This window comes from Sceloporus undulatus, chromosome 6 (genome assembly GCF_019175285.1).
Source record: "Sceloporus undulatus isolate JIND9_A2432 ecotype Alabama chromosome 6, SceUnd_v1.1, whole genome shotgun sequence".
Classification (NCBI taxonomy): Eukaryota; Metazoa; Chordata; class Lepidosauria; order Squamata; family Phrynosomatidae; genus Sceloporus; species Sceloporus undulatus.
The window spans coordinates 98484733-98511725 of record NC_056527.1 but is presented as its reverse complement, the minus strand read 5'-3'; the positions used below and the strand labels follow the sequence as shown (position 1 = coordinate 98511725).

General features: G+C 43.0%; 2 protein-coding genes across 5 annotated transcripts in view; both read right to left on the bottom strand.

The window, feature by feature from the left end:
* C6H19orf81 (chromosome 6 C19orf81 homolog) overlaps positions 1 to 23004 on the bottom strand; it is a 24181-nt gene extending 1177 nt beyond the window's left edge. The window contains exons 1-5 of one of the 4 annotated variants that reach the window (XM_042473360.1): positions 22959 to 23004; positions 11806 to 11870; positions 8999 to 9089; positions 5110 to 5230; positions 2437 to 2537 (exon numbers count right to left, since the gene is read on the bottom strand). In XM_042473360.1, coding sequence (XP_042329294.1) covers positions 2437 to 2537; positions 5110 to 5230; positions 8999 to 9089; positions 11806 to 11869 — 377 coding nt within the window. In that variant the 5' untranslated portion in view covers position 11870; positions 22959 to 23004. Of the gene's footprint in view, positions 1 to 2436; positions 2538 to 5109; positions 5231 to 8998; positions 9090 to 11805; positions 11871 to 19860; positions 19981 to 20978; positions 21068 to 21327; positions 21397 to 22958 lie in introns of those variants that run through there. The other 3 variants (XM_042473362.1, XM_042473361.1, XM_042473359.1) reach the window with 3 other exon arrangements.
* Positions 1 to 26993, bottom strand: part of LOC121933510 (RNA binding protein fox-1 homolog 1-like) — a 576905-nt gene that overhangs the window by 543997 nt on the left and 5915 nt on the right. The gene's annotated exons all lie outside the window — the stretch shown is intronic.

Genomic DNA, 26993 nt, shown 5'->3' with positions numbered 1-26993 from the left:
TTCTCAAATTGAATGCTGCGCAGAAGGCCTGTTTCAAAGGCATCAGGAATGACTGCCTCTACAGCTGCTAGAACTTCCGCATGGTTCATCTCCTTTTCAGGCTAAAAAACAAAAAGTTCAGCTGTCAGCTTCCATTGCAACTATTGCCAGCTCTTAGGTCCACACAGTAGGGACTACTTTCTTTCTAACGGAAATCTGCAGTGTGGGTTTAAGATAGCCTTTTATTTTTTTTTTTAATTAAATTTATTGAAAATTAAAACCGCACACCAACAATAACAAATATATCTCGATATCAAATCATATCAGTTTGTACATCGAAGGGAGAAGTTAGACAAAGTATAGATCTAGAAAGGGTTACGTGATCCAGGGGGTTACCTGTACGAATATAAATACATTTATATATTTACATGTTAAAGAGGTGGGTCTAACACTATACCCATACACTTTCAGTTTTGTATCATGTCTTCTTTCTTTACTGATTTCCTTTCCCCTTTACCTCTTATCTTTTCTTGTATCCATCTTTATTCCCTCTCTTTAATTGAACTCATCCCTGTTATTATCTTCTTCTTCTTCCAACTTCTCCTTAGATCCCTTCTTCTCTTCCTCCCATCCAATAACCTCTCCACTCCTCTCCTTCCCCATCCTTACTACTTACTCTCACCTTCCATCACTTGCTTTACCATCGTTCATTCATTCCTTCTCTTCTCTCTTCCACTCCTCCACTATCTCTCTTCCCATTCTTACCAGACTTCTCTCTCTGAATCTGTTGGGTATAGTTGTTTTGTTATCTACCCTTTTGAACTTACTTCAAATTTTACAGTGTCATAATTGTTTTCCTTTCAAAGGTCCATCTACAGCGACAGTATAGATTCTAAAATTTCCTTTTCAGCTTTGTCTTGATCTTATTGCTATCTGATTATTGATCCTATACGTATTACATTTTAGACCCATCTTGTACTTTTATTATTTTGAATCTTCGTGATTTTACATTTCAACTTAACTCTCCAACTCTTATGAATTATTAAAAATAGTACACTTTTCCTACTATTTTATATCTTTTTTGTAGCTAATATTTACAAAAGCTAAATGTTGCTATCTTTCCCCATTCCTTATTCAATCTTTCTAACACTTTCGCCCATTCTTCATTTACTTCCTCTAAAGACTGATTTCTAAGTAACTGTGTCATTTTATCCATTTCTATTGCATCGTAAATTTTCATTAACCAATCTTTTTTGCTTGGAATTTTTTTTCCTTTCCATTTCTGCGTTAACGTCAATCTCGCCATTGATATTAAATAATATAAAACCTTCCCGTGTCTTCTGTCTACTTCTTCTTCCCACATATTTAATAAAAAAATTTCAGGGAGAAATTTGATTTTTGTTGATATAATCGAATTTATCGTCTCATATACATTTCTCCAATAGTTTCTAACTAATTTACATGACCATAGACAATGAAATAGAGTTCCTGGTTCTTTTTGGCATTTCCAACATAGATTGTTTGTTGACTTATAAATCTTAGATATCTTTTCTGGTGTTAGGTACCAGCGGTAAAAGGTTTTATAGTAGCTTTCTCTCAAATTATATGAAGCCGAATATTTTAATCTCTTTTTCCACACTATTTCCCACCTGTCAAGATTTAGAGGGTAGCCAATGTTTTTTGCCCATTGTATCATGTTTTCTTTTATTACTTCCTCTTCTTGATGCCAACTAAGCAATAATTTATAAAATTCAGATATCCATTTAGGGTTTTCTTTATCTATGATTTTCCCAAATTCACATGGTTCCACCGCGATACTTGCTATTTTTGAGTCCATTTTAAATCTTTCTCTTATTTGCCAATATCTAAACCAATCAATGTCTATCCCTTCCTCCAGAAGTTCATTATGTGATTTGAATTCTATGTTTCCCTTTTTATCTTTTTTTAATAATTTTGAATATGTTAGCCATTCTGTTTTTTGCCTAGTTTCTGCTCTTTGAATAGCTTCCTGAGGAGAGAACCAATTAGGGAATTTAGCCATAATTCTGGGCTTGTATTTGTTCCATGTTTTAAGTAATGACCTTCTAATGTGGTGTAGGTTAAAATCTTTATTTGCTTTTGTTTTGTCGTATCCCAAATATGCATGCCATCCGAATATTAATTTGTCACCCTCGATCTCTAACAATTCATCATCTTTTAGCAAAATCCATTCCTTTATCCACATTAAACTGCATGCCTCAAAATATAGTTTTAAATTTGGTAAGCCTAGTCCACCTCTCTCTACTGAATCTTGCAACGTTTTTAGTCTAATTCTTGGTCTCTTTTTTTGCCAGATGAAATTACTTAAGTCTCTTTGCCAGGTTTTGAAAAAGTTGTCTTTGATTACTATTGGGAGTGTTTGAAATAGATATAAAATTTTCGGAAGGACCATCAATTTTATTGCTGCTATCTTCCCCATTCTCAAATTGAATGCTGCGCAGAAGGCCTGTTTCAAAGGCATCAGGAATGACTGCCTCTACAGCTGCTAGAACTTCCGCATGGTTCATCTCCTTTTCAGGCTAAAAAACAAAAAGTTCAGCTGTCAGCTTCCATTGCAACTATTGCCAGCTCTTAGGTCCACACAGTAGGGACTACTTTCTTTCTAACGGAAATCTGCAGTGTGGGTTTAAGATAGCCTTTTATGACTCCTCAGCTGCATTGAGCCCACTACAGCCTTGCACAGCCCAAACTGCACTAAAGCGACTTGCCCAAATGAAGAAAGCATGGCAAAAGCAGAAGGCTCAATCAGCATTTAAGAGTTGCCTTGATCATCTTCCAGTTCCATCAGCAGTCAGCCAGGATGCCTCTAGTAAGCTCCCAAAGAGAACATAAACGTATTGAGCCATCTTCTCCTGTTTATCCCAAATATTCTATACTAATAAGAGAGAAAACTGGAACTCATGGGTTTTCTATGAACACAAGTCTCTGCTCAAAGGGCTGGCCAGGCCAACCTAATATCCGCACTGCAGGAATGAAGTGGTTTGACACAACTTTAACTGTCATGGTGACATCTTTGCAGTCTGATGAAGTATTTAGCATGGTCTGATATTCAGCTCTGGTGCCTCAGCCAACTACAAATCTCAGGAATCTGTGATAGATGCGTGGCAGTTAAAGTGGTGTCAAACTGCTATATTTCTGCAGTGTGGATATGCCCCAAGCCTGTTTTAAAGAAAACCTTTTAAAAAGAGGAAAGCTAGTGACTTTGATGTTGCCCATCAACAGCTGACACCCAGACAACAATCTGAGAAGGCTCACAGGTAACTCACTCATGGTGTCATTAATCCTATGTCCTGAATCTTATTGGTAGTACCAACTAAGGACGTAAATCGAATTTCCTTCACAGTATTCTCTCCATATTAGAATATTCCAAAGTTGAAAAGGAATTACAATGCAGAGAAAAAGACATATGGTTTTTTTGTGGGGTTTTGGGCTATGTGGCCATGTTCTAGAAGAGTTTATTCCTGACATTTAGCCAGCATCTGTGGCTGGCACCTTCAGATGCCACATAGCCCAAAAACCCACAAAAAACTATGGATGCCGGCCAGGAAAGCCTTCGAAAATATATGGTGTTTGTGCAAGCTGCCACCCCTTTTCTGTGCAGGAAGGAGTGTTTTCTGCTAATTTTCTGCACAAAAAATGTGTGTATCTGTTCATGCACAAAATAGCTTAGATATTTCCCCCCCTCCTCCACAACACTTCAAATAACAGTAGAAAACTGCACAAAATTCTTCCTCACGTATTATTCTTTCCAATGGAGTTTGCTGAAAACAATTACATATATGCTTTGCTACACTAGTCCTCACTGAGATAGACATATCAAACCAGTTATTCAGCAACTGGTTCTATGGATTCACTCTAGTTGGACATACCATCAGGATGCAGGGTTTCTCCTTAGATATGGCAGATGTATTAGATTTCCATTTAAATTATAATTTAAAATTAAAAATAAGTTACAACTTAAACATTATTTTCAAATGTGCACATATGGAGAAAACAGAATTGGCAGGTTTTAAGCAAATCTGTGTTCTCTTCTGTCCTCTTTCTTCAATTATGCATTTTCTCCTTTTTGTGGCTACCCTAGGAGGCATCTATTCTACATGGTAAAAACAGGAGGAAGTGAAAGTTAGTTTAAGAGGCAGGTGAAAGGGGACAGGATGAAATTGCAGTTGTTGCTGTGTGCCTTCAAGTCATTTGCAACTAACAGCAACTTTAAGGCAAACTTGTCATGTGGTTTTCTTGAAAAGATTTGTCCAGAGGGGGTTTGCCATTGCCTTCATGTGAGGCTGAGTGTGACTTGCCCAAGGTCACCCAATGGGTTTACATGGCTGAGCATAAATTAAAAACCCAAGTCTTAGCCCATCATGCAAACCACCACACCACACTGGCTCTTGGAAAGACAGATTGGCTTTAAAACCCTTAAGAGTTCATTCATGTGGCATAGTGATTTGAGTGTTGGACTGCAACTCTAGTGACCAGTGGCATCCTTTCCCCAGTGTGACCTGGTGTGTGTGGGAGGGGACTATCGGGGGTGGCAGCCCAAAGGGCATTCTCAAGCCTCTCCTTTGCCGCGGCAGGGGTCTCCTCCTGAGGAGGCCTCTGCCACCACAGCAAACCAGGGAGAGGTGCACTCAGGCCTCTTCTTCACCACCATGGTGAAGCTAGGAGGGGCACAGTGGAAGGAGGTATCATCCTGGTGTCACACCTGTTCTAGGCTGCATCCCACACCACCACATAACCCCGTGCTGAAGACCAGGGTTTGATTCCCCACTTGGGCATAAAACTCCCTGGGTGATCTTGAGCCACATGATTTCAGTGTTAGGGAAAGGCAATGGCACACCTTCTCTGAACAAATCTTGCCAAGAAAACCACATGATAGGGTCACCCTAAGTCAAAATGACTTATAGGCATACAACAACAACTCACTTTGGACCCAGACATTTGATACTACTCAAAATTGCTCCTCCTCCTCCTCATTGTCATCAGGGCACCCACTGACAGAAAAGGCAATCCGCCAGGACAGAACTTTGCACAGGACCTCCCTCAAATATGAAGCTAGTCCTAACTGTTCTCTCCCAATGAAGTAGGACTGACCGGGCTCTCCAGACAGAGACAAAGGGGACGGGCTGCTGGTGGTTTGGGGAACTTGCGGATGCAGGGCATCTCCATGTCCAGAGCCTCGTATTCAGCAATGATGCGCTTCATGTATTGACGCCTAAGGAGAGAAAGAAAACTGTTGTCATGTTGAAAAAGCAAATATATTGCTTAAAAGCCAGCACGGTATAGTGATTACTTTTAGCATACCCTCTAGTTGTCCCAGTTTTTACTGTGACATTTCCAAATAATCCTTGTTCCCCCACTTTTCAGCTGCTTTTAAAATATCCCAGTTTCTCTCTCTTCCTTCCACTTTCCCCCTTTGTCTCAGGTTGCTTGAGTTGCTGTAAACTGAGTTCAAATTGTCAAAGTAGTCTCCACTCGATTAACTCAGCAGAAGGGAGAAGAGAGGTGGGGGCATAGTATTGCCTTTCCCAGTAGGCCCAGGCAAAAGCAAACTGTTGCCATCTCATCCAAGATGCATCTACACTGCAGAAATAATGCAGTTTGGTGCCACTTTAAGTGCTGTATCTCCATTCTATGGAATCAGGGATTTTGTAGTTTTACAAGGTCTTTAGGTTTCTCTACCCAAGAGTGCTTGATGCCTCACAAAATGACAAATCCCAGGCTTCTGGAAGATGGAGCCATGGCAGTTAAAGTGATGTCACACTGCATTATTTCTATTGTGTAGGCGCGCCCTTTATTTGTGTGGGTTTTTTCCCCTCACTGACAACTTTTCCAATCTTAATCTCATTCTGATGTTGCTTGACCACATGTGTCCCAGTTTCCATATATAAAATGTTGTAGCATATGTGTCGAAATGGGATTTGGGAGATCCAGGATCTAGTGTCCACCGAGCCATGAAATTCACTGGGAAAGCCTGAGCCAATTTTTTCTTTTTCCTCCCACCTCACCTTAAGCCTGAGCTTTCTCATATGATTGGTGTGAGAATAAAATGGGAAGAAGGAGAACCACCCTGAAATGTGAGGGGCAAAGGTAGGACATAAAGGTAAATACTGTAATGGAGGAATAGGAAAGAAAGAGCAGAAACAACGTGTCACAATGCATGGACAGTTCTCCCAATAGAGACCTTCATAGATTTGTATTGGTAATTATGCCTTTAATCTTGTTCATAAATATATGAAGCTGGGGTAATCAGTGCGATCAGATACAAGGAGGGGGCAGGAAATGAATGGCGATAATGAAGAGCTAAGAAAGGATTGCTAAAAAATCCAGGAATGAGTAATCAAATGACAAATGCAGTTCAAGATTAGTAAAGTGATGCATACTGGCCTAAAAACCCTTCACATATGCACTGATTGGACCTGAGCAAGTGATGACTTACCAGGAGAGGGATTTGGAGATTGTTCGCTTAGCTAAATTTGTATGCCTATACTCATTAATTGCTAGTTTGCATGTTAACCTATGGAAGTTAAGTATTTCCCAACAGGGATTGTGATAGAAAGCTCAATGAAAATGGCCAGCCCTGTGTTTGGCTTCTGTGCAAAGGTGAATTCCATGCTAGGAAACATTATTAGAAAAGAGATCAAAAACAGAACAGTCAGTATCAAAGTACAGAAATCTAAGGTGACACCACACTTGGAAGACTACGTACAATTCTGGTCACATCTCAGACCAGATGTCAAGCTGAAAAAGATGCAGAAAAACAAGATGGCCACTGTGAGAAACATGATATTGACCTAGATGGGCCTTTGGTCTAACAGGGTTCTTCTTGTCTTCTTAGCTAGATATCAAACACCAGTTTGAAGCCATAAATATTGTTACCACATATTCCTCTGGCAGGAAGGTTTTTTTTTTCTTAATGGCTGAGGAAGGTAGCCTGATGTTTTCTTACTAGAACATACTATTTGGAAGATAATGGGTATTCTCCACATCAACTGATGTGGAACATGAGCAGGTGTTTCTATAGTGCTACTATCTGTTTTCATTTAGCCCAACCCATCCCAGACAGTTGCTGTCCCCTGATCTAAGACCACTCTAAATAAAGGCAAGCAACCCCAAGCTGTTACTCAGCTGAGTCACAATAATTTCAGAAAAGTCAATAAAACTGTGTGATTCATGACCATTGTTTTCAAGGTCTCAGAGGACCATGGGGCTAAATCTCTCAGGACTCCAACCTGGAATCCTTTGCAATCAGTGATGCAGTGAGGCCATTGTAGATTTTGGACTTAATTATTTTAGGTGTGAAAGGGCTTGCTTCTTAATGAGTGTTACTGAAAGGATAAAGCTAACAAGTGCTACACTAGCTGCAATTATTATGTATTATTTCCAGTCTCAGATGCATTTGCTCAGCAGCCACAAGAGTATATATCCCGGGGTAGCTGTGTTGGCCATATAGCAAAGTACAGTATCATCCAAAATCCACAACACAGTGATATCTTCATTGGGACAACCAAAATGCATTTTAGACATGTTGCAAGCTTTTGAAGCACTAGATAAAAGAAGCTCATGGAGCTCTGAAAGCTTGCAACCCGTATAATGTGTATTTTGGTTAGCCCAGTAAAAGATATCACTGTTTTGTGGATTTTGGATGATACTGTACGCAGCTATGAGAGTATTATTGCACTCATGGCATGCTTATGTGGCTTCCATAGATCACAGTAGGAAACAAAGACTTAATAGGGCTCTAATGTTGATCTAACATGTCTCTTCTTCTGTCCATTGGGTTATCAGCATAAAAGGATGGGAAGGGCTTACTTGCCAACATTTAACATGAAAACTAAGACATGTGACTAAGCAAGATCAGAATGTAGTCAGGTTGGCAAAAATTACTATTAAGGAAGAACACATACAGTAAGCTAGGAGAAGCTGAAGCAATTTGCTTTTGCCTGAGCCTACTGAGAAGAGCAAGATTCTATGGAGATTATCCCATTTTTCCCCCGATGGGATATACACATATTTTACTGCATTCTTACCACATTCTCCTGTGGCCAGCTGTATTCAGCCGGTATGCAGCCCCTATGCAACATGGGACTATCCTGCAGCTTTTCAAGGATGGGAAAATCCTATCCCCCTCTATTTATTTAGAGTAGTCTTAGATCAGGGGATAGCAACCTCCATCACACAACCCCGTCTATCATCCAACCCTTGAAGCACCTGACAAAGCCTGCCAAATGCAGTAAGATCCATTATTTACAGTTATCCCATCATGTATCTCATCCAGTATCTAATCCAGGAAAAGACGGCATAAGGCACATGCGATAATTTCCAATCCCCTCTTCTCTTCTTCCCCTACTTAGCAAATTTAGTTCAGGCTACTTTGACACTTTCAACTCAGCAAATTATGTAAGCTGACAAGTGCAAATGTGGGAGGAAGAAAAAGAAACTGGGACATTTTAAAAGCAGCTGAAAAAGTGAGGGAACAGAAGATAAACTGGAATTGTCCCAGCCAGATTGGGACAGTAGAAATGTATGGAATGAGACTGGTAGAAGGCAGTCCAAGGGAACATCTGGAAAGGCCTGAAAGAAACAGACAGGGAGGGTAGCTTACACCTCCTACACCTCCCCCTCCATTATCTAACCCTTGATGCACCTGCCAAGCCTGCCAAATGATAGGGCCAGCCCTGATACTACTATAACTCAGCCTAAGGTGCACTATAACTCAGCCCTAAGCTTGAGAATGGTGTTATAGTAGGTTGAGCATTGGACTATGACTCTGGAGAACAGGGTTTGAATCCCCACTCAGCCATGAAGCCCACTGGGTGACCCCGGGTGTCATGCTCTCTCAGCCTCAAAGGATGGCAATGGCAAAACCCCACTGAAGAAATGTGCCAAGAAAACCTTGTGTTAGATTTGCCTTAGGGTCACCAGAAGCTGGAAGTGACTTAAAGGCACACAACAACAACAACAACAAATGTGTTGTACTTACGAAGTTTTACGTGGACGAGGGATTGGCTGCTCCATTTCTAGGAAAAGAGGAGATGATGCCTCTTCATTCTCAGGTTCAACGGGAGATGGGGCTGAAAGCAACAACAACAACAACAACAACTGAGCTGAAGACATAAACTACAACCATTAAAAATAAAACCCTAAGGTAGCGTGGGCAGTTTGTGGGCAATTTTTCCAGCCTCAGAGGCTGCTGCACCAGGCCACCACATGAACCAAGAAGCAAGTGCAAAATCACTCCTAAACTGAAAAGGCTACTTGCACTGGGTTGGCATGTCTGCTAAGGCAGGGCTGTGCAACCTTAGATTGGATGGGACCATTCTCTCCTCTGTACCCCTCTAGTGTCCCACACTGTTGTGTTTCTGTGTGCCAGAAGTGCTAACATCACTTCTGGCTATCACTTTGGCCAGTTTAGATTTGTGTGTGTTTTGGTTTTGTGTATGCGTGTGTGTTGCCTTTGGGGAAGTTGGGGCTGGAGGTTCTCAGAGCATTAACCTGCCCATTTGGGTTGGTTTGGGGTGCGAAAAAGTGCCCAAAACCAGTGTGAAAAAAGTAACATTTTGACCGGGGGGGGGGTGAAGCTTCTGAAGTGCTTCAGAGGCCACACTTTGTGATCTGAAGGGCTTGATGTGGCTTATAAGCCTCACTTTGTCCACCCCTGTGATAGAGCAAAGGTGAGCATATCTTAAGGAGAAACACATACATCAAATCTTATTTTCTTTCTTTCTCTGGAGAGTGAGTGGAGAAATCAGGATCAAGGAATGGTTAGGTACTGCTAAAATGGCCTTGAGAGCTACATCTAGACCACAGAATGCATGATCCCCATTCCTGATCTAAGGAGAACGGCTCTGCCAAACCAACTTCAAGTCCAGCATTCTAGCTGCCTGTAGCCAGTAAGACCAGCACTTGTTTTATCTGGAAGGTTGAGGATGAAAGAAGACTTGCCATCACTGTCACTGTGTAGCCTTTCCCATTTGCTGCTGTTAGTCTCTCCTTGGGAGGAGATGTAAAGGATCCAGTTGAAAAGCATTTAATCTGATAAGAAAACCTCTCCCCCTTTGAACTGAAGCTAACCACAGTGCTGTGCTCCCTTTTGCAATATAACCAGAGTCTAGGGCTGTCAGGTCAGGAGCATCCGAGTACCCCTGAAAACCTGAGATCAATGGATAAACTGGTGATGCCACAAGGAGTTGAGGCCCAGTAATGTCACAGAAGGCAGGCCCTGCTAATGTTAAGCATGATACATTGTACAGTTGCTCAGAGGAGCATGTCATTCAAATAAAAAATATCAAGGCTAACCAATGAAACAATGGTCCGATATAGACAGGCAAAAAGCTCCGTCCTCTGGCCAAAATTAGGGTGCAGGAGTGCGCAGCGACCACACACTCCCGAACCCTCCCATCCCCATGGGGACTGCCATGATGATGCAAGTGGGGCACAGCATCTGCACGTCAGGGCGCCGTGCTTGCGACATTGATGTGCCACAGTGTGCCAATGGTACATTGATGGCAGCAGCCATGTATGCCAAAACCCCCACTTTTACCGGGCTCTTTTTGGTGCAGAGGGAGCCCGCATGGTTTGGTTGCTGCGGACTCCTTCAGGCACAAAAAACGGGTGGCTACAGTACACCCTTTTGGTGTGGTCTGTCGAGCCCCAATATTTCTTTGGTTGGAAATTATGTTATCAAAGTGCTGCCTTAAACGGGGAAAATCAGCTCTTTTTAAACACTTTCCTAGCACTGCTTTTAATAACCTATAGTAATCTAACAAAAAGCCATCCCTTTTTTCAAGTAAAAAGAACTTATCCTAACTCTGCTTTTAAATGCAGCTCCTATTAACCAAAATGAAATCCCTCCCTGCCTGCCTCCTTGGGCAGCTTTCAGAAAACTCCCTTATCCCTAAATCACCAACATTGTAATCTACTGCTACTTATTTCTGCTTTTTGCTAGCAGTGCAATTCGCATGTATCACACACCAACAAAGGCATCATCTAGGGTGAGAAAGCTGGGAACAGAACTCAGAAAACAATCATAAGAAAAATCCACAAAGCATCAATCTTGCAGTACCATTCAGAAACTCCTGAGGCAGTGTATTTCCATCCTCCTATTGCATGGATATTTGCTGCTGCCGCCACCAGGCAGGTGCAGGCCGTGTAACTTCCGGATAGAATGCGAGTTCAGCCACCAATTTGCAAAGCTGGGAACTTCCCGGCATTGCAAATCGGCTGGCTGAACTCGGATTCTATCTGGAAGTTACCACCCAGCAGCATCAGTGACAAAAATTAATGCAATAGGATCCGGATGCAGCCCGAATTAGAATTCAATTAGGGAGCAGTAAATTTTAAAAGCTTCTCAATCCCTTAAGACTAAATGGGAGGAGCAGATTGTGGGAGATGTCCCCCTGCCCTCAAGTAACTTTTCTCAGCTCTTCTTAAAAGCTTGAGACAGCTTCATGCCACCCACCCTGTTTCAGTGCTGTATTGCCTCATAGAAGGTTTCAGTGGGTTGTCTTCAAGTATTTGTCTGCTTCACTGGTTATGCTGCAGCCCCTCAATGCCGACCCCATTGCCTCATCTCCCCTTCTTCATCATTGCCTTTGTGCATTTCTCCTGGCATGCATTTCAGCTGAATAGCACTTAGACTGAATAATTATATTAAAAGCTGGGTCTGGCAGCTACGTCTGATGGGATACTGCAGGATAAAAGAGGGGGAGGAGAATGTGGACTGGCTAGGCATCAGAAACCCCCCAGTCCCACAGATCAAGAAAGCTGGGTCAGCATATTGGCCCTTACCTGGATCCCGGTGGCTGCTGGAAGCAGCACGCAATTTAGCACCTTCATTTTCATCATCTTGCATCCTTAGGGGCAGGGAAAAGAGACATTGATTACAACTATTTGATAATTCATTAGCACCTGAATCTCAATCTGTACCTTCCCTACTTCTTCCCAACCCCCCCCAAATGTCCTAAGATTTCCTAAACTCCAACATTTCATAGATGAAAGCCAAGATGCATGTAGCCAAGAAACATGAGACTGTAGTCAAGATGGCAGGAGTTATTCATGAGGAAGTACACACATACCAGGAGAAACTGCAGAAGTTTGATTTTGCCTGAGCCTGTAGGGTAGGGCAAGATGCCATCCCTTCATGTCCTCTCCCCCTACTGAGCTAATTGAGTGCAACACCTTCAGAGAGAGAGAGGGAAAGTGTGTGCATGTGTATTGTTGTTGTTAACTGCCTTCAAGTTGACCCCAACTCATGGCAACCCTATGCATGAGACACCTCCAAGATCTTCTTTCCTCCACTGCTCTGCTTAGTTCCTGCAGATTCAGGCCCGCAACCTCCATGATGAATAAATCTAGCTATCTGGCATGCAATCTTCCTCGTTTTCTGCTACCTTCTACCTTACCTTCCCCATCTTGGTTTCCAGGGAGAGTTCAAGCTTGATCTGTTTTAGAACACATTTATTGGTCTTTCTGGCAGTAATCAGCACTCTTCTCCAGCACCACAACTCAAATGAGTTTATTTTCTTTCTGTCGGCTTTCTTCACTCTTGAGTTCTCACATCCATACATGGCGATGGGGGAACATAATGACTTGTATGATTCTAATAATATTTCTCAGTTTGATATCTTTACATTTTACGATCTTTTCTAATTATTTCATAGCTGTCCTTCCCATTCCTCGTCGTCTTCTTATTTCTTGACTGCAGTCTTCATTCTGATCAATGTTTTATTCAAGATGCAGGAGATCTTTGACTATTTCAATTTCCTCATTATCAAAGCTGAATTGATGTAGATCCTCTACGATCATTATTTTTGTTTTCTTTATGTTTGGCAGTAAGCCTGCCTTTGCACTTTCTTCTTTGACCTTCCTTAATCATTGCTATACACACTCGCGCGTGCGTACACACACACACACACACACACACACACACACATAATTTTAAAGATAGTATTTTCACCCTAATTAATCCTCTGTCACCCTGAGATTGTCCCCCTACCCTTGAGGACAGAAGAAAAGGACCCAAGCTTTGAGACCAAGGATAAAACTAAGATCTGGTAACCCTACATGTCAGTTCTAGCCAGCATTGTCAATGATGAAAGATGTTGGGAGCTGTGGCCCAACAGTCACCCACACATTCTCTGGCCCTGACATAAACCATGAACAGAAATCTCCCAGAAAATCCCTCTTCATATCCTTTCCCCATTTATTCTATGCGACCCCACCCCATCCTCCAGCACCCCAATGGAAGCCTTCCCTAAGGCTGTGGCATGTCTACCTGTTCCAGCTAACCTTCACCCTTGCTGGTTTGGGTGCTTTCAACCTCCTAGAGCACTAACAGCCAAGATTCAAAGCCAAGATTCCAGAATCTTGAGTCCACAACAAAGATGGTTGGTTCCTGCCATGAAAATTCTCAACTGTTTCCCCACAAATCTTCTTATAACCACTCCCCCCCCCAAAAAAAAAGAAATAAAGTGAGAGAGGACAAATGACAATACAGATTTGTGTGAAATTTGCACATGACAGTTCATATTACAGGTGCAGGTACAGAAGTGATTTCTGAGATTTAATCAAGTTAGGACTCTGTAAAGTGTGGCCTAGGGAGCCCCTGCACTTTCATGAAGTTTTTGGCATTGTTGAGTAATTTAGAAAAAGAAGTACTGTCAGCTCTTCTTATACACAGATTTTTTATACACGGATTCAAGCATCCACGGTTTGAAAATGTTAAAAAAAAGGATAAATTTCAAATATCAAACCTTGATTTTCCATTTTTTATAAGGAACACCATTTTGCTATGTCATTATATTTAATGGGACTTTAGCATCCATGGATTTTGTTACCCACGGGGGATCTTGGAACCAAACCCTAGCATATAACAAGGCCCCACTGTATTGCTGCTCTATACACTCCAACTTGTGCCCGATTAGCCATCTGTCATCCCATCTTGAGCTTTTTTAAAATGTACCAGTTTTTCTCCTCCTCTCCCTTTCCCTCTTTGTCCTTAGCCTACTTCAGTTGCTGCAAACTAAGTTCAAAGTGCAAATATAGTTAAAATTCAGATAGCTCAGCAGGGCTGCAGCCATACTGGAGAAATAATCTGGTTTGACATCACTTTTAATGGCCGTGGCTCAATGCGATTGGATTCTCTGGTGCCACAACAAACTACATTTTCCAGAATTCTATCACATTGAGCCATGGCCATTAAAGTGGTGTCAAACTGGATTATTTCTCCAGTGCAGATGCAGGCCAGGCAGAAGAAGAGAGTGCAGAATCATGCCCTTCCCAGAAGGCATGGGACATTTTAAGACCAGCTGAAAAAGTGCAATGAGAGAGGATTAACCCGGATCATCCCTGACAAAACAGGGCATTTCATGTCTCTTCAGCCTGCAGTGTGGATGATAACTTAGTGGGCAACTTCAAGGCCCCTTTCAGTTCATTTTTCTTAGTCCCCCTCCCCTCCTTAAACCAGCATTGGACTGGACAGCCCTTCAAAGAGAGAATTGGATTCGGTCAGGTAGGACACACGTGTCCATCCTAATTCCCTTTCTAATAGCATAGAGAGAGAGGGAGGAAGGGAGGGAGCGGGCGGGAAGGAGGTAAAGAGAGATCTAGCAATAACCTCCAGTCAACCCCCAGCTATTCCCTGCCCTGCCATTAACCAAGGCTGCAGAGATTTTAATTATGTTGGTTTTTTGGAAGGGTCTGATGCTGCAGCATCTCTTTACAGAGCTAAGATGCACAATAGTCAGATTGCTGTTTGGAGACCCTGCTAATATTTGCTGTTCCATACTCCAGCTAGCTCAACATCTATGCCAAAAATGAGCCAGAAGCTCAATAACAAGGATTGCTGGGAACCTGCTAAAAAAAGCTAACCATGCCGAAAAGCGATAGGAATGCTTTAGATTTCCAAATGGTCCCCGAGATGCATCAGTTCAGCCCAAAGTGAGAGGTTGCTTATATAATGCTTTTTTTAAGGAAGGCGTGCAAAAAACCAAACTAGCAAAAGGATTGTCCTTTGATAGGCATTGATTAGTAAGGAGATAGTTAAGGAGACTGAACAATTATCTCTACAAAACATTGGCAGGGCCAACACCTGTCACAACAGGCAGCCATAAAAAGTCCCCTTCCAGTGATTAAAAAAAAAAGACCTTGGCGTGCTTATTGCTTTCACCTTTTTTCCTCTGTCACGTCACCATTTTCTTCCTTAATAGTGACAGAATGCTCTCAGGTAATTCTTACAACAACCTTGCGATGTTTGCCTATATTCAATGTATGTGTGTATCAATATGCATTTCAGATTTTTAGAGAGCAGGACAGTGAGTTAGGAATGTGGCTTTTTCAACCACAAAGTGATTGAGATCAATGCTAGATCAACGACATCAGAAAGAGGGAATATTACAATATGTTTCAGCTTTACTGATTTTCATTTTGCTGGGTAAATGTCCCGATAGTTCAAGCAGGGAAGTATCAGGCATATATATATATATATATATATATATGGGGCAGAAACCCAAAGTGCTTTTCTCAGGGGTGGGGAGAAACTTTGGCCTGCATATTAGATTTCTGAAGGAAAAATCAACATTATGTTTCCCTTCAGCATTCTTATTCTAAACATATTTCATCTGAAGCAAATCCTATTGATTTTGGAGTTAACATTCACACAGCCATGCTTGGCACTGCTGGCCTTCTTTTTATTCTCCATTTTATGATTCAATTATAATTTGCACATGAAGAGTCTCCTTCAGGTAATCACAGCTGTACAATAGGGAAGCCTTCTCAGTGTGCAGGATGTCTGTGTGTGTATGTATGCTTGTCTCCCAACCCCATTGCAGCAAAGCCAAGGACTAGTTCAGAGTTTTATTTTTGAATGTAAGAAGGGCTATAATTGGGTGACAGAACACTTGTTATGTTTACAGACTGTTCTGGGCTCAGTCTCTGGCATTTCCAGGTGGGACATGGAAAACCCCCTTTTAAAAAACCTGGAGAGCCCCTCTGTGTGTAAATGTGTTTGTTGTTATTGTGTGCCTTCGACTTGTTTCTGACTTATTATGGCAACCCTAAGGGCCTATCATGGGGTTGTTGTTGTGTGCCTTTGATTTGTTTCTGACTTATGGCAACCCTAAGGGCCTATCATGGGGTTTTCTTGGCATGATTCTTTGATGTAGCCTTCTCTTGAAGCTGAGAGAGTGTGACTTGCCCATGGTCACCCAGTGGGTTTCCAAGGCTGAGCTGGGATTCAAACCCTGGTCTCCAGATGTAAATGTGTACATGCCTACAAGTCACCTATTGACTTATGGCGGCCCTCCAGCTCTCCAGCCTTTCAAAAATACAAACCAGGATATGTGTGGCAAAGCAACATCAGAGTATGATCACGATGCCAAAAGTTATTCATGAGGAAGGACATACAAGCTAGAAAATGCTGCAACAGTTTGGTTTTGCCTGAGCCTATGTGGAAGGGCAAAATTCTTCTACCTCCCCTCTTCTTTCTCTTATGAGTGAATGGAGTACTGACTACTTTTGCACTTTGCAGCAACTGAAGTAAGCTAAGGGCTAAGAGGGAAAGTGGGAGGAGGAGAAAGAAACTGGGACATTTTAAAAACAGCTGAGAAAGTTGGGTGACTGAGGAAGCATAGCCTACAGCACCTGGTATTCCTTGGCAGTACTCCATCCAAGTACTAACCTGACCATGCTTAGCTTCCAAGGTTAGATGGGACTTGGTGCCTTCAGGACATAGATCCTCACAGTAACCAATATGGATGGATCAAAGATTTGAGAAGGAATCAGGCATATCTATGACTGTTCAGGGTCTTTTGTCTACTCACAAGTAGGGCATCAAAGTCATGCCCTGTCCTTCCTAGGAGACTATCACATGAGGGGAAATCAGGGGATTAAAAGGGCATTTTCCCAAGAAAGCTGCACGATTGTGGCAAAGATTTTTACATACATTGTGATCTGAGAGGACTTATTACAGGAAGAACCAGGAATGCTCCAGCAACAAACAATTCATGGGGAAATCCCATGAATGGTTTGCTGCTAGAGCATTCCTTGTTCTTTCCGGGATAAGTCCTCTTAGATCGCAACACCGTCTGAAAATTTTCACTGCGATCATGCGACTTTCCCAGGAAAATGCCTTTTTAATCCCCCGATTTTCCCCATGTGATAGTCTCCCTAGTATTCAAAATTATACAAATGGGACCTTCAACAAAATGTTGCTGTGTGGAATGTTAACTTTTCCAACCACCAGCCACATCTCTTTTCAGTACACTCTCTCCTGTTCCACCTTCTCTTTCAATAGTCAGTCAGCATTTAAAGGCCACTGAGCATGTCCTGAGCTATTTGATGGTTGTACAACACACATACACAGTTACTTTTTCTTTTTTTCCCCAATTTTATTTTGGTACAGTGCTGTACTTTTATAAACCATAGGGATTCATGCATCCTGCTGATGCCTCTGTATTATGTATACATGGTGCTGTCTGGACAAAATAATGGTTGGCACTCAAAGAATGAGTTTGCTATTAGTATATATAGGGCTGCTTCTATACATGGAGATTCCATTAGTGATCATGTCTAAATTGGCAGGATGGATTAGATCGTGCTCCTCCCTCCATGAATCCTTTTGAAAAGCCATCAAAGCTAATGGCTTCCATTACCACATCTTGTCATAGTGCATCCCATCTACAAATCGTGCATTTTGTAACCAAGCCATTGCTCAGCTTTTTGTCAGTCACTTTGCAGAGTTCTAATTTCATAGGACAGAAAAACTGATGTGGTCATGGGGGGGGGACCTTGATCTCAGGATGGGAAGGAGCCAGAGTTCTTGGTTTTAGCCCAAGAAGTAGAAAGAACTTTTAAGTAACCAGGCACCAGTAGAGAAGTGGGCAACCTATGGCCTTGTAGATATTGGCCTGCAGCTTCCATCAGCCCTAGCCAGTGTAGGTGATGGCAGGCAAGGAGATGGAAAGTGTTACTTTTTTAGGGAACTAGAACTCTCAGAAGACCGTAGTTACACTGGCCAGGGGATTGTGGGACTTGTAGTCCAAAGATTTTCAGAGATGTGGGGATGACAGGAGTTGTGGACCAAAAATAAATGTTCAGAGCTCTTGGAGGGTGATAAGGATTGTCGTCCAGTGATAAGGGCTATAAAGAGACCCATCCCTGGAGTACATTTGCCCCTGAAGTACAAATGGTACCCAAAAACAAAGACATGAAGTTGATGCAGACCAGAATTAGAGCCTTCTCCAGTCACAGTATTTATATTTCTTATTTTATTTATGTGCCATCTTTCTCCCACAAAGGGAGTGTAGGACTGGAAAGAATATTTGTAAATATTTGAATGCCAGGAATTTCCCAAATATCAAGAACTCTGATGGCTGAAAATCTTTGTGGTTCAAGAATTATTCTGTGTGAAAAAATCTTTGCTTCTTGTGGGGGTGGGAGTCACACAGAAAGCATGATTTTCTCTACAAACTACTACTTCTGTATTTATTTAAAACATTATTTTTTGTGTAAAAAAACATGTGTGGTTATTTTCTCCATGGAATAATTCTTTAATTGCAAATAGTCCTCAAAAACCACAGTTTTCAAGGATTTTCTCATAGAGGGAAGAAAAATTGCTAAGTTATTCTTTTTCACTTATGAGACTGAAATGTTTGAAGATGTACATCCCCATGTCTATCCAGCTCTGGCCCAAAGGGCTGAACACTTCCCTGGGGGGATCAGGCACGCCACTTGCCGCTGGATGGAGCAGCTTCTTTTAGTCCTTATGCAAAGCAACAGATTGTCCTATTGATAAAGTATTATTTCCTGGAACTGGATCCTTTTCTTACTGCCAAGTTCTGTCTTTCACCTCTCTGTGGTTGAGCCAACTCACATATCAAAACTAGAGCTGCACAAGGGCGGCTCTGCAAAGAGGCGCCACACACCGTGTAATAAATGATGCTCATGCAACTGCTCCCCCTTTGTACGTTCTGCCCACAATTCAGTTTCTAATTGCTCACCACCACTTAGTCTGCTTTGGAGGAGCCTTTGCCGTGCCGCAATAAATAAATGCAGCCTTTTGTGGAGTAGTGAGAGCTAAGGCTCAAAGGCTTCAATCCAATTATTAATTCCAACTGGAGAAGATCGACTGAATCAATAGAAAAATATATAAGTGTCGACTTAACAAGTTCTTGCCAACTTGGGACCAACAATTGTGCTTAAGCCACAAAGTATAAGTGCTGGGTTTTATTTATTTTTCTTAGCATACCTTCCAGCAGATGTCTTAAGCAGTAAGTGCATACCTTTCAACTTTTCACAGATTAAAAACAAGGACATATGTGACCAAGTAGCATCAGAGTGTGGTCAAGATGGCAAAAGTTGTTAAATAGGAAGGGCATAGAAGTTAGGAGAATCTGCAATCATTTGCTTTTCCTTGAGTCGACTGGGAGAGGCATGATTCCTCCTTGCTGAATTCATTAAGTGCAAACTATTTTGCAGCAATTGAAGTAAGCTTGAGGACATAGGGGGAAAGCAGGGTGAAGAGACAGAAACTGGGACAATTTTAAAAGCATCTGAAAAAGTGAGATAGAGAATAGTTAGGACAAATCAGGACAGTTGGAGGGTATATTTTAAAAGGGATGGATCATCTCCCCTATCCCTTAGCAGCTTATCCAGTTCTGTTCTCCTTGACCAAGTGGAGCTATGCACACTCTGAACACTGCAGTGGGCTGGATGAGGGCCCATAAACTGAAGCAGAATCTTAACAAGATGGAGGCTGTGTGTATCAGTGATTCCCAGGTCCAAGCACTATAAATAAGCAACCTGATTTGGATGGGATTTCTCTTCCCTGGAGAAATGGGTTCAAACCTGGAGGAGACACTGAGATCCATATTTGTCACTGAACACCCAAGTGGACTTGGTGACCTGGACTAACTAGGGCCAGTTTCAGTTTGACCTCCTGCTACAACCATTCCTGGACAGGAGCAATCTGGCCACAGTAGTTAGTGCATTGGTGCTAAATTTCTGTTTAGATTACTGCAATATATCCTATGTGGGGCTCCTGTTGAAGACAATATAGAGGCTGCAGTGAATACAATATGGACAGCTGGCAGGACTACTGTATAAAAACCATCTGGCGCCATTTGGTCTCCTCATTAGGAGCAGCACATCATATGGAGACATGGGAGAGGGCCTTCTTGAGGGTAACACCCTTACTGTGGAATGCCCTCCCTTTGGAGTCCAAACTGGTACCAAGATTGGCTTTTGGGGGGGGGGGGGGGGGGCATCAAAATGAAAGCTGGCTATTCATACACATATTCTGGGCCTATTGGGACCATAGCTTGGATTTCATCCTATCACATTGTAGAGTTTAATTTATTTGAGTTTTTAAATTATTTCTATATGTCTGCAATTTTTCCAGGTGATTTAATTAACTGTACCACATCCTGAGACCAAGGCAGGGTCTCCTCCAACCACCATCTTGAGAGGGAGAGAGGCCTGGCCTGGAAGACAAAGAGCCCTCCTCCAACCACCATCTTGAGGGGGAGAGAGGCCAGGCCTGGAAGACAAAGAGCCCTCCTCCAACCACCATCTTGAGGGGGAGAGAGGCCTTGCAATTTTTTTTCATTGTATTGCAATTTTACTGTACACCGCTATGATCATTGCGGAATAGCGGTCTATAATAATAATAATTATTATTATTATTATTATTAAAAATAATATAGCCAATCAATCAATCAATCATGAGGAAATGGATTGTCCTAGCAACAGTATATGGTAATGCAAAGTGATTCCACAGTGAAGAGCCATTAGTTTTGCAAAAGACCTGCTCCTGGCAGAAATGAACACAGCTAGAGCAACTTTGCTGATATGGATCAATATGTCTGCCTGAATTTTTGGATCATCCTTAGAGATGCAGCTACAGGAACTGCCATGATGAGCCTCAGCACTTCAAAACTTAACCACCACACTACTGGTAGCCTTACTGTTGTGCCACAGCAGAAGCCTGAATTGGCAAAGCTAGACATGCAGAGAAACAACTGCATGATCATTCTGCGGTCTACCATCTGGTTACATTTGGGGCCAGCCTAAATAAACAAGCAACCTCAAGCTGTTGTTTTGGAGAAACGTGATATTTTCAGGAGGGCCAAGAATGCAGTGCCCAGTCCAGAAGAATCCCTTTCAAGATCTCAGTTGATGTTGGCATGAAAACCCACAGAACATTGTCCCGGGATCCATTGCAGAGTCTAGCATGATTTTATAATGTAAACCTAATGCTGTGGCGGTAGTGATGGGAAATTCTATTTAGATGGTAATGTGTTCTACTTCACTGACTTCAGATGGCCTTACAAAGGTGGAGGCCCTTTAGACAGTAATGAATATTACTTGGAGGATAAGGCTATCAGTGGCCACTAGGTCTGCTAGCTATATATTTTCTTCAATCTCAGAAATAATGTGCCTCTGAGTATCTAGCTGCTTGGAAACTCGACTGGAAGAGAGGGTGCAATTGCCTTCATATCTGGCTTATGAGCTTCCCATTGGGACATTGATTGGCTATTTTGGGACTAGAATGCAGCCATTTGGTCTGATCCAGCAGAATTCTCCTTGTGTTTTGCACTTTACACTGAACTAATTTCAGAATGTGGAACTCTAGCCTTGTTGTGTTTGCACACCCATCCCAACACGCACTAATTCTGAGTGGGGCCCTATACTTATGTACTGTTTGCAACATTGCATAGAATCCTATGGCAGCATGGGCAGTCTTTCTATGGATTTATTGATTCATATCCCCCAACATGCTACGGTTTTTCTTCTGATTTGTTGTTGTGTGCCTTCAAGGCATTTCTAACTTGTGACAACCCTAAGGTTGACAACCTTATCATCAGGTTTCTTGGCAAGATTTGTTCAGCAAAAGTTTGTCATTGTCATCTTCGTAGCTGAGCATGTGACTTGTCTAGAGGGTCATGCAGTGGGTTAATGGTTGAACAGGAATCAATCCTGTTCGCCACAGCTATAGTCCAACATTCAGACTCCTAGACCACATTCCTCTCAGCGTCCTTAAAATGTTGGACTGGAACTCCATCACAATTCAACACTGGTTGATTGTAATTGCAGTCCTACATATTTGTCATAGAATCCACATTCTTGTTACTCATTTTAGGAAGTGGTCCCAAACCTTGGTCCTCCAGATATTTTGGACTTCAGCTCCCATGATTCCTGACTGTTGCCCAAGCTTTCTAGGGCTTCTGGGAATTGAAGCCAAACACCTGGAGGATCAGAGTTTGGAATCACTGCTCTAGGAGATCAACATCATCACTATCAAGTGATGAGATAAACCTCTCTTATCCAAAATCCTGAAGAACCACTGCCACACCACACCAATAACACTGGCCTGGATTGGTAAATGGTTCTCATATGGTCCAAGGCAATAACTGGTCCAAAGTTATCAAAGGACATCAAGGCCAGTGAAGTCCATTTCCTCCCAGATTCAGGCAGACACTCTTATCCCAGTAGTAGGAAATTCTGAAGTGCATTTTCTACAGCCATATTCACCCCAAAGGAGAATCCCAAATTCCAAGGGGACATGGAGACTATTATGGTCAAACCCATCCAGTAGTGTCCCACTCCATGAGGAGCAGGTCTTATATAATGCTAATGGATCATCATTGGTTTAAGACCAACCCTCCCAGAAGCAGTCTCAGTAAAATGAAGATGATTTGCACGCTGTATTGTTTTTGAGAGAAGTAATTCACCATCCCTACCACCTACTGCAAAAATTGCAACCTTAAAGCAACAGGAAAACCATATGTGTAGCCACCAATAGCATGTCCATATTAACACAAAAAATCCTGGCAACCCCACATTGCAAGCCTCCAGGACTCTGGGGTCAAAACCAGTGTTGCCATAGGAACTAAACAAATGGACCAATTTCTTTACATTGCTATCCTAACAAAACTAGGAAATACCTGCAAGGAGAAACACCTCTTTTCCTGCTTAAAGAATCTCATCACACGCTGCCTGCAAAAAGAAAACTAAAGAAGACCAAGGTTTGATCTCTGAGACAGAGACAGTAAGAAGCAAAATGTTTCAGTTCTGCAAAGGTGGGGGGGATGGTGATTGGTTGGCTTCTACCCTGGAGAGTGAATTTAGAACAGTGGAGTTGGGCTCTCGGTGGAAATGGTTAAGCTGAGCTGCCTCTAACTCTGCTTAAAATGTTTATTGGGAAATAAACAAGATGTTATAAGACATCATAACCACTGGTTGGAGCCACAAGTCTCCTTCAAAGGGAATCAACCTTGGATAAGTACTGCAGTCCTGGAATTTCTGCATCACTTGGAGACAGGCCAGCCCAAAACATTTTGTTGCCAGGGCAAAAACTTAAGTTCCACGTACAGAAATCATCTTCTACTCATTTACATCTTATTTCAATACTGAAGACTTTTTACACTACTCAGTTATAGTGCTAGATTCCATGCTTACTACCCTGGCGGCATCCTCTGGAATCCTGGGTTTGTAGCTGAATTCAATGTCTCTCCCAAACTGCAAATCCCAGAATTCCCTGGGATGTAGTCATGGCAGTGAAGTGGAATCATGCACTGTAATTGGTTATGTGGAAGGACTCTACTGGTGAAAAGTGTTGTCCGCTTCATCAGGGGGCCAAATACAATAAGGGCTTCAGATCCTGTCTGATCAAGGAAGCCAATCAAGGTCAGCCCTAGGTAGTACTTGGATGGGAGTTTGTTATTGTGTGCCTTCAAGTTGTTCTGGCTTATGGTGACCCTAAATGAACTGGTCATGGGGTTCCTTGACAAGATTTGTGCCAGAGTGGTGTGCCTTTGCCTCCTCTGAGACTCAGAGCTGTGACTTCCGAAGATCACCCAGTGGGTTTTATGGCTGAGCTGGGGAATCGAACCCTGGTCTTCAGAATCATAGCCCAACACTCAAACACTACACACCATGCTGCCTCAGTACCTAAAAAGATGTGACGTTTTGTGAATTTTGGAAGTTATGATACTTGTCTGTATGGCACAACTGGCTATCCCCCAAATACATTCACACAAACTTTAACTCTATCCACCTTATTGTAGAGTTAGAGAGAGAGAGAGTGACTGGCACCAGCTGTTCAAATCCATTTTGTGCATTGGCATCAGAATTGTCTGTGATAATTTTTTGTCCGAGGCATTTATAAAAGCTGGCTAAACTGCTTGAATTTTGCATTTTAACTCTGACAAAAAGCAACACCATCACATCTCCAGACACAGTAGGGATGGTGCAGGGCCAGGTGACCGATGCCCTCCTTTTCCGGGATGTGTCCTACACACTCAACCTCCTTGTCCAGGGAGAATTCCCAAAATGTCCTCCATTCTCAGGATGATGAAAAAGCATGAACATTTCTAGGAGTGTTTTCTAGCTTTTACTGGGCAATCTTCACCCCTTTTCTTGCAAGCCCTACATTTTGCGGGACTGTCTCCTTGTCCTTGTGGTTCGGACATCTGGTCACCCTGGGCTGGGAAAGCTGTGTGATGCTCATAAGTTTCCCTCCTCCAGCATCCTCCTGCCACCCCCAGCATCTGCCGCCGCGAGGCAAAGCGTCACTCCTTCTAATAGTACGTTGGGCTCTAGCTGCTACCAAAGATTAATTATTTTTAACTGAAATACCACAGGTACTGAAGCCACAGCCTTCTGAATACAAAGCTCTCCCACCCTCTGCCCAGCAAGGTGTATCAGTTGCATTTGGGGGTGCTTCCTGGGAATTTCCCCCTTCTGTTGTCTCCCCATCCCATCCCATCCCACGGCACCCCTCCGCTCCTGCATCAACCAGAGTGGAGGGAAAAGTGGCTGATTGGTTGGCCTGTTGCCATGGATATGGTTGCCATGGGAATACAGGTCCATATTCGTGCCCCGCCCTTTCATTCTTAATCTTCTTCCAAGCGCACAGACTTGCTAAGGAGGGTGGGAGGTTGAGGAAGGGGATGCTGGGACTTCTGGGCACCCTCTCACCATAGGATAAGAGCAAATGATTGTCTGGATGCTTGCTTGCGGGGATGGCTTTCGAAACACAAAGAGCTCGACAGTGTTTGCCGACAGGAAGACAATGGGTTTTCCTAGATCAGAGGGAGTGCAAAACGAAGAGAGGACCAATTTCAGAGAGATAGCCAATGATGCCCATTTTCAGTAAAAAAAAAAAAAAACAGTCTTTTAGACTAACACATTTATATAGCATGCGGGTGGTGGTCAACAACAGACCACTCCTCATATGTATGACACCGTTTATCCAGAGGTACGGACACAGTGTTTTGGAAACGTTTTACCTTCAGAGAGGGACTGAAAACACTCAGAATCTCCCAACCTATATGGTGGATTTGGTGAGTGAACCGCCCCTTCAAAATTGAGTGATTGTCCGTCAAAAATGAACACGACCGGCCGGGGCCCCTCCCACATTGCGCCTGTGAATTTTGCAGATTTGATTACTACGCAAGATTTGAACATCATGTTTCTCTCAGAGAATATCTAGGTCCCCAACGCAACCCATGGTCAACTTCCACCCGGCAAATTGCACGTTATATATATTTGCGGGTCTTCCACTCTCACGAGATCCTGCACCCTTAACCCCAGTGAATGTGAAGGAACACGTATAGTTTGGGGGATATTCTGGCGTTGTAGGTCTGTTACTATATATCTAGAGGAATTACCCATGCCGAGAATACATAGTCCCCGCTACGAGGCTGAGACAGTGGGCTCTACCTCCCTTTGGGTCATTCGATGCAGGTGCCTGGAAAGTGGCAGAAGGGCGACCATCCACTGTCTAGCTTGCTTGCAACCTTTAGCCAACCTCCCATTGTCCCGTCCAGACCACTGCTGAGGGGGGCACAGTGTGGGCATACTTGCATACCGAAGGCACTGCACCGCATCCAACATGGCCACTCCGAGAGTATGGTGCTTTAGCCCCAGAGGGTCCATTCAGGATCTGGCATGGCTCCGGGGGTGAGTAAGAAAGGGAGGTGACCTTTCTTGCTCACACAGCCATGCCAGTCACACGGGTGTAACACCCCCACGGATGGACACCCCCCCACCTCACACACATCCCACAAACACTCCCCTGAGTAATTCCTCTGGGCCAAGATGCCTAGACATGAAGTCAGAGTAATGACACCAACAACGGTCTTAGTTATCAAACACAAACCTTCTGCAACAGAAGGCATCAGGGCCCCTTTCAACACTAATATTACAGACTAGTTTCCACTTAACCTCCATAGAAGTATCCCACAGAATCGTGGGACTGGCAATTAAGAGGCATTGAAACCACCAGAAAGCTCTAAGTGCTTCCCTGCAACACTGTAAATCCCCTGATTCACAAGGGATGGTTGCCATGGCAGTTAACGGTGAATCATAGCACTATGCAGTACTGACATCATTAGACATAAACTATGTGGCATGAAGGGTCCAGGAGCAGGATAGGAAGACTGTTGGAACAGAGACCGCTATAATAGTTTCTCTGGCTTCATAAAGAAGGAGAAGGGGACCAGGGGCCATAAAAAGAAGCAATTCCTGTCTTCCCGAAAACTCACTGATTCCCTCTCAAGCAAAAGCCCCCGTCCGGATATACTCCGCGGTTTTGGACACAACAAACCACCTGGTCGAGCAGTCCGAGCGGGAAAATGGGCATACAAAAAGAAAATGACATGCATTCCTGGAGCCGATCAAAGGCTTCCATGGCCCAGCCTTCTCCCCTGGTGCAGATCCTGTCCCGCCTGGATTTCCCCTCATGCCTGATAATTGCTCTCCTGGGTAGCCTCACCCGTCAGGCCTAGTGCGGACACCGATTAACTTACGACTGCTGACAAAGGACCAGGCAAAGGTAATGACAGAAGGGACGTGGACAAGGCAAGTGCCCATGGCAAAGAGCGGCCATCCCCCCTCCCTGAAAAATGGTTCTATCTGACTGCATGCACCGATGATGGGTGCACACATACTTCATCGTTCTTTGCGCGCTGGAGCAG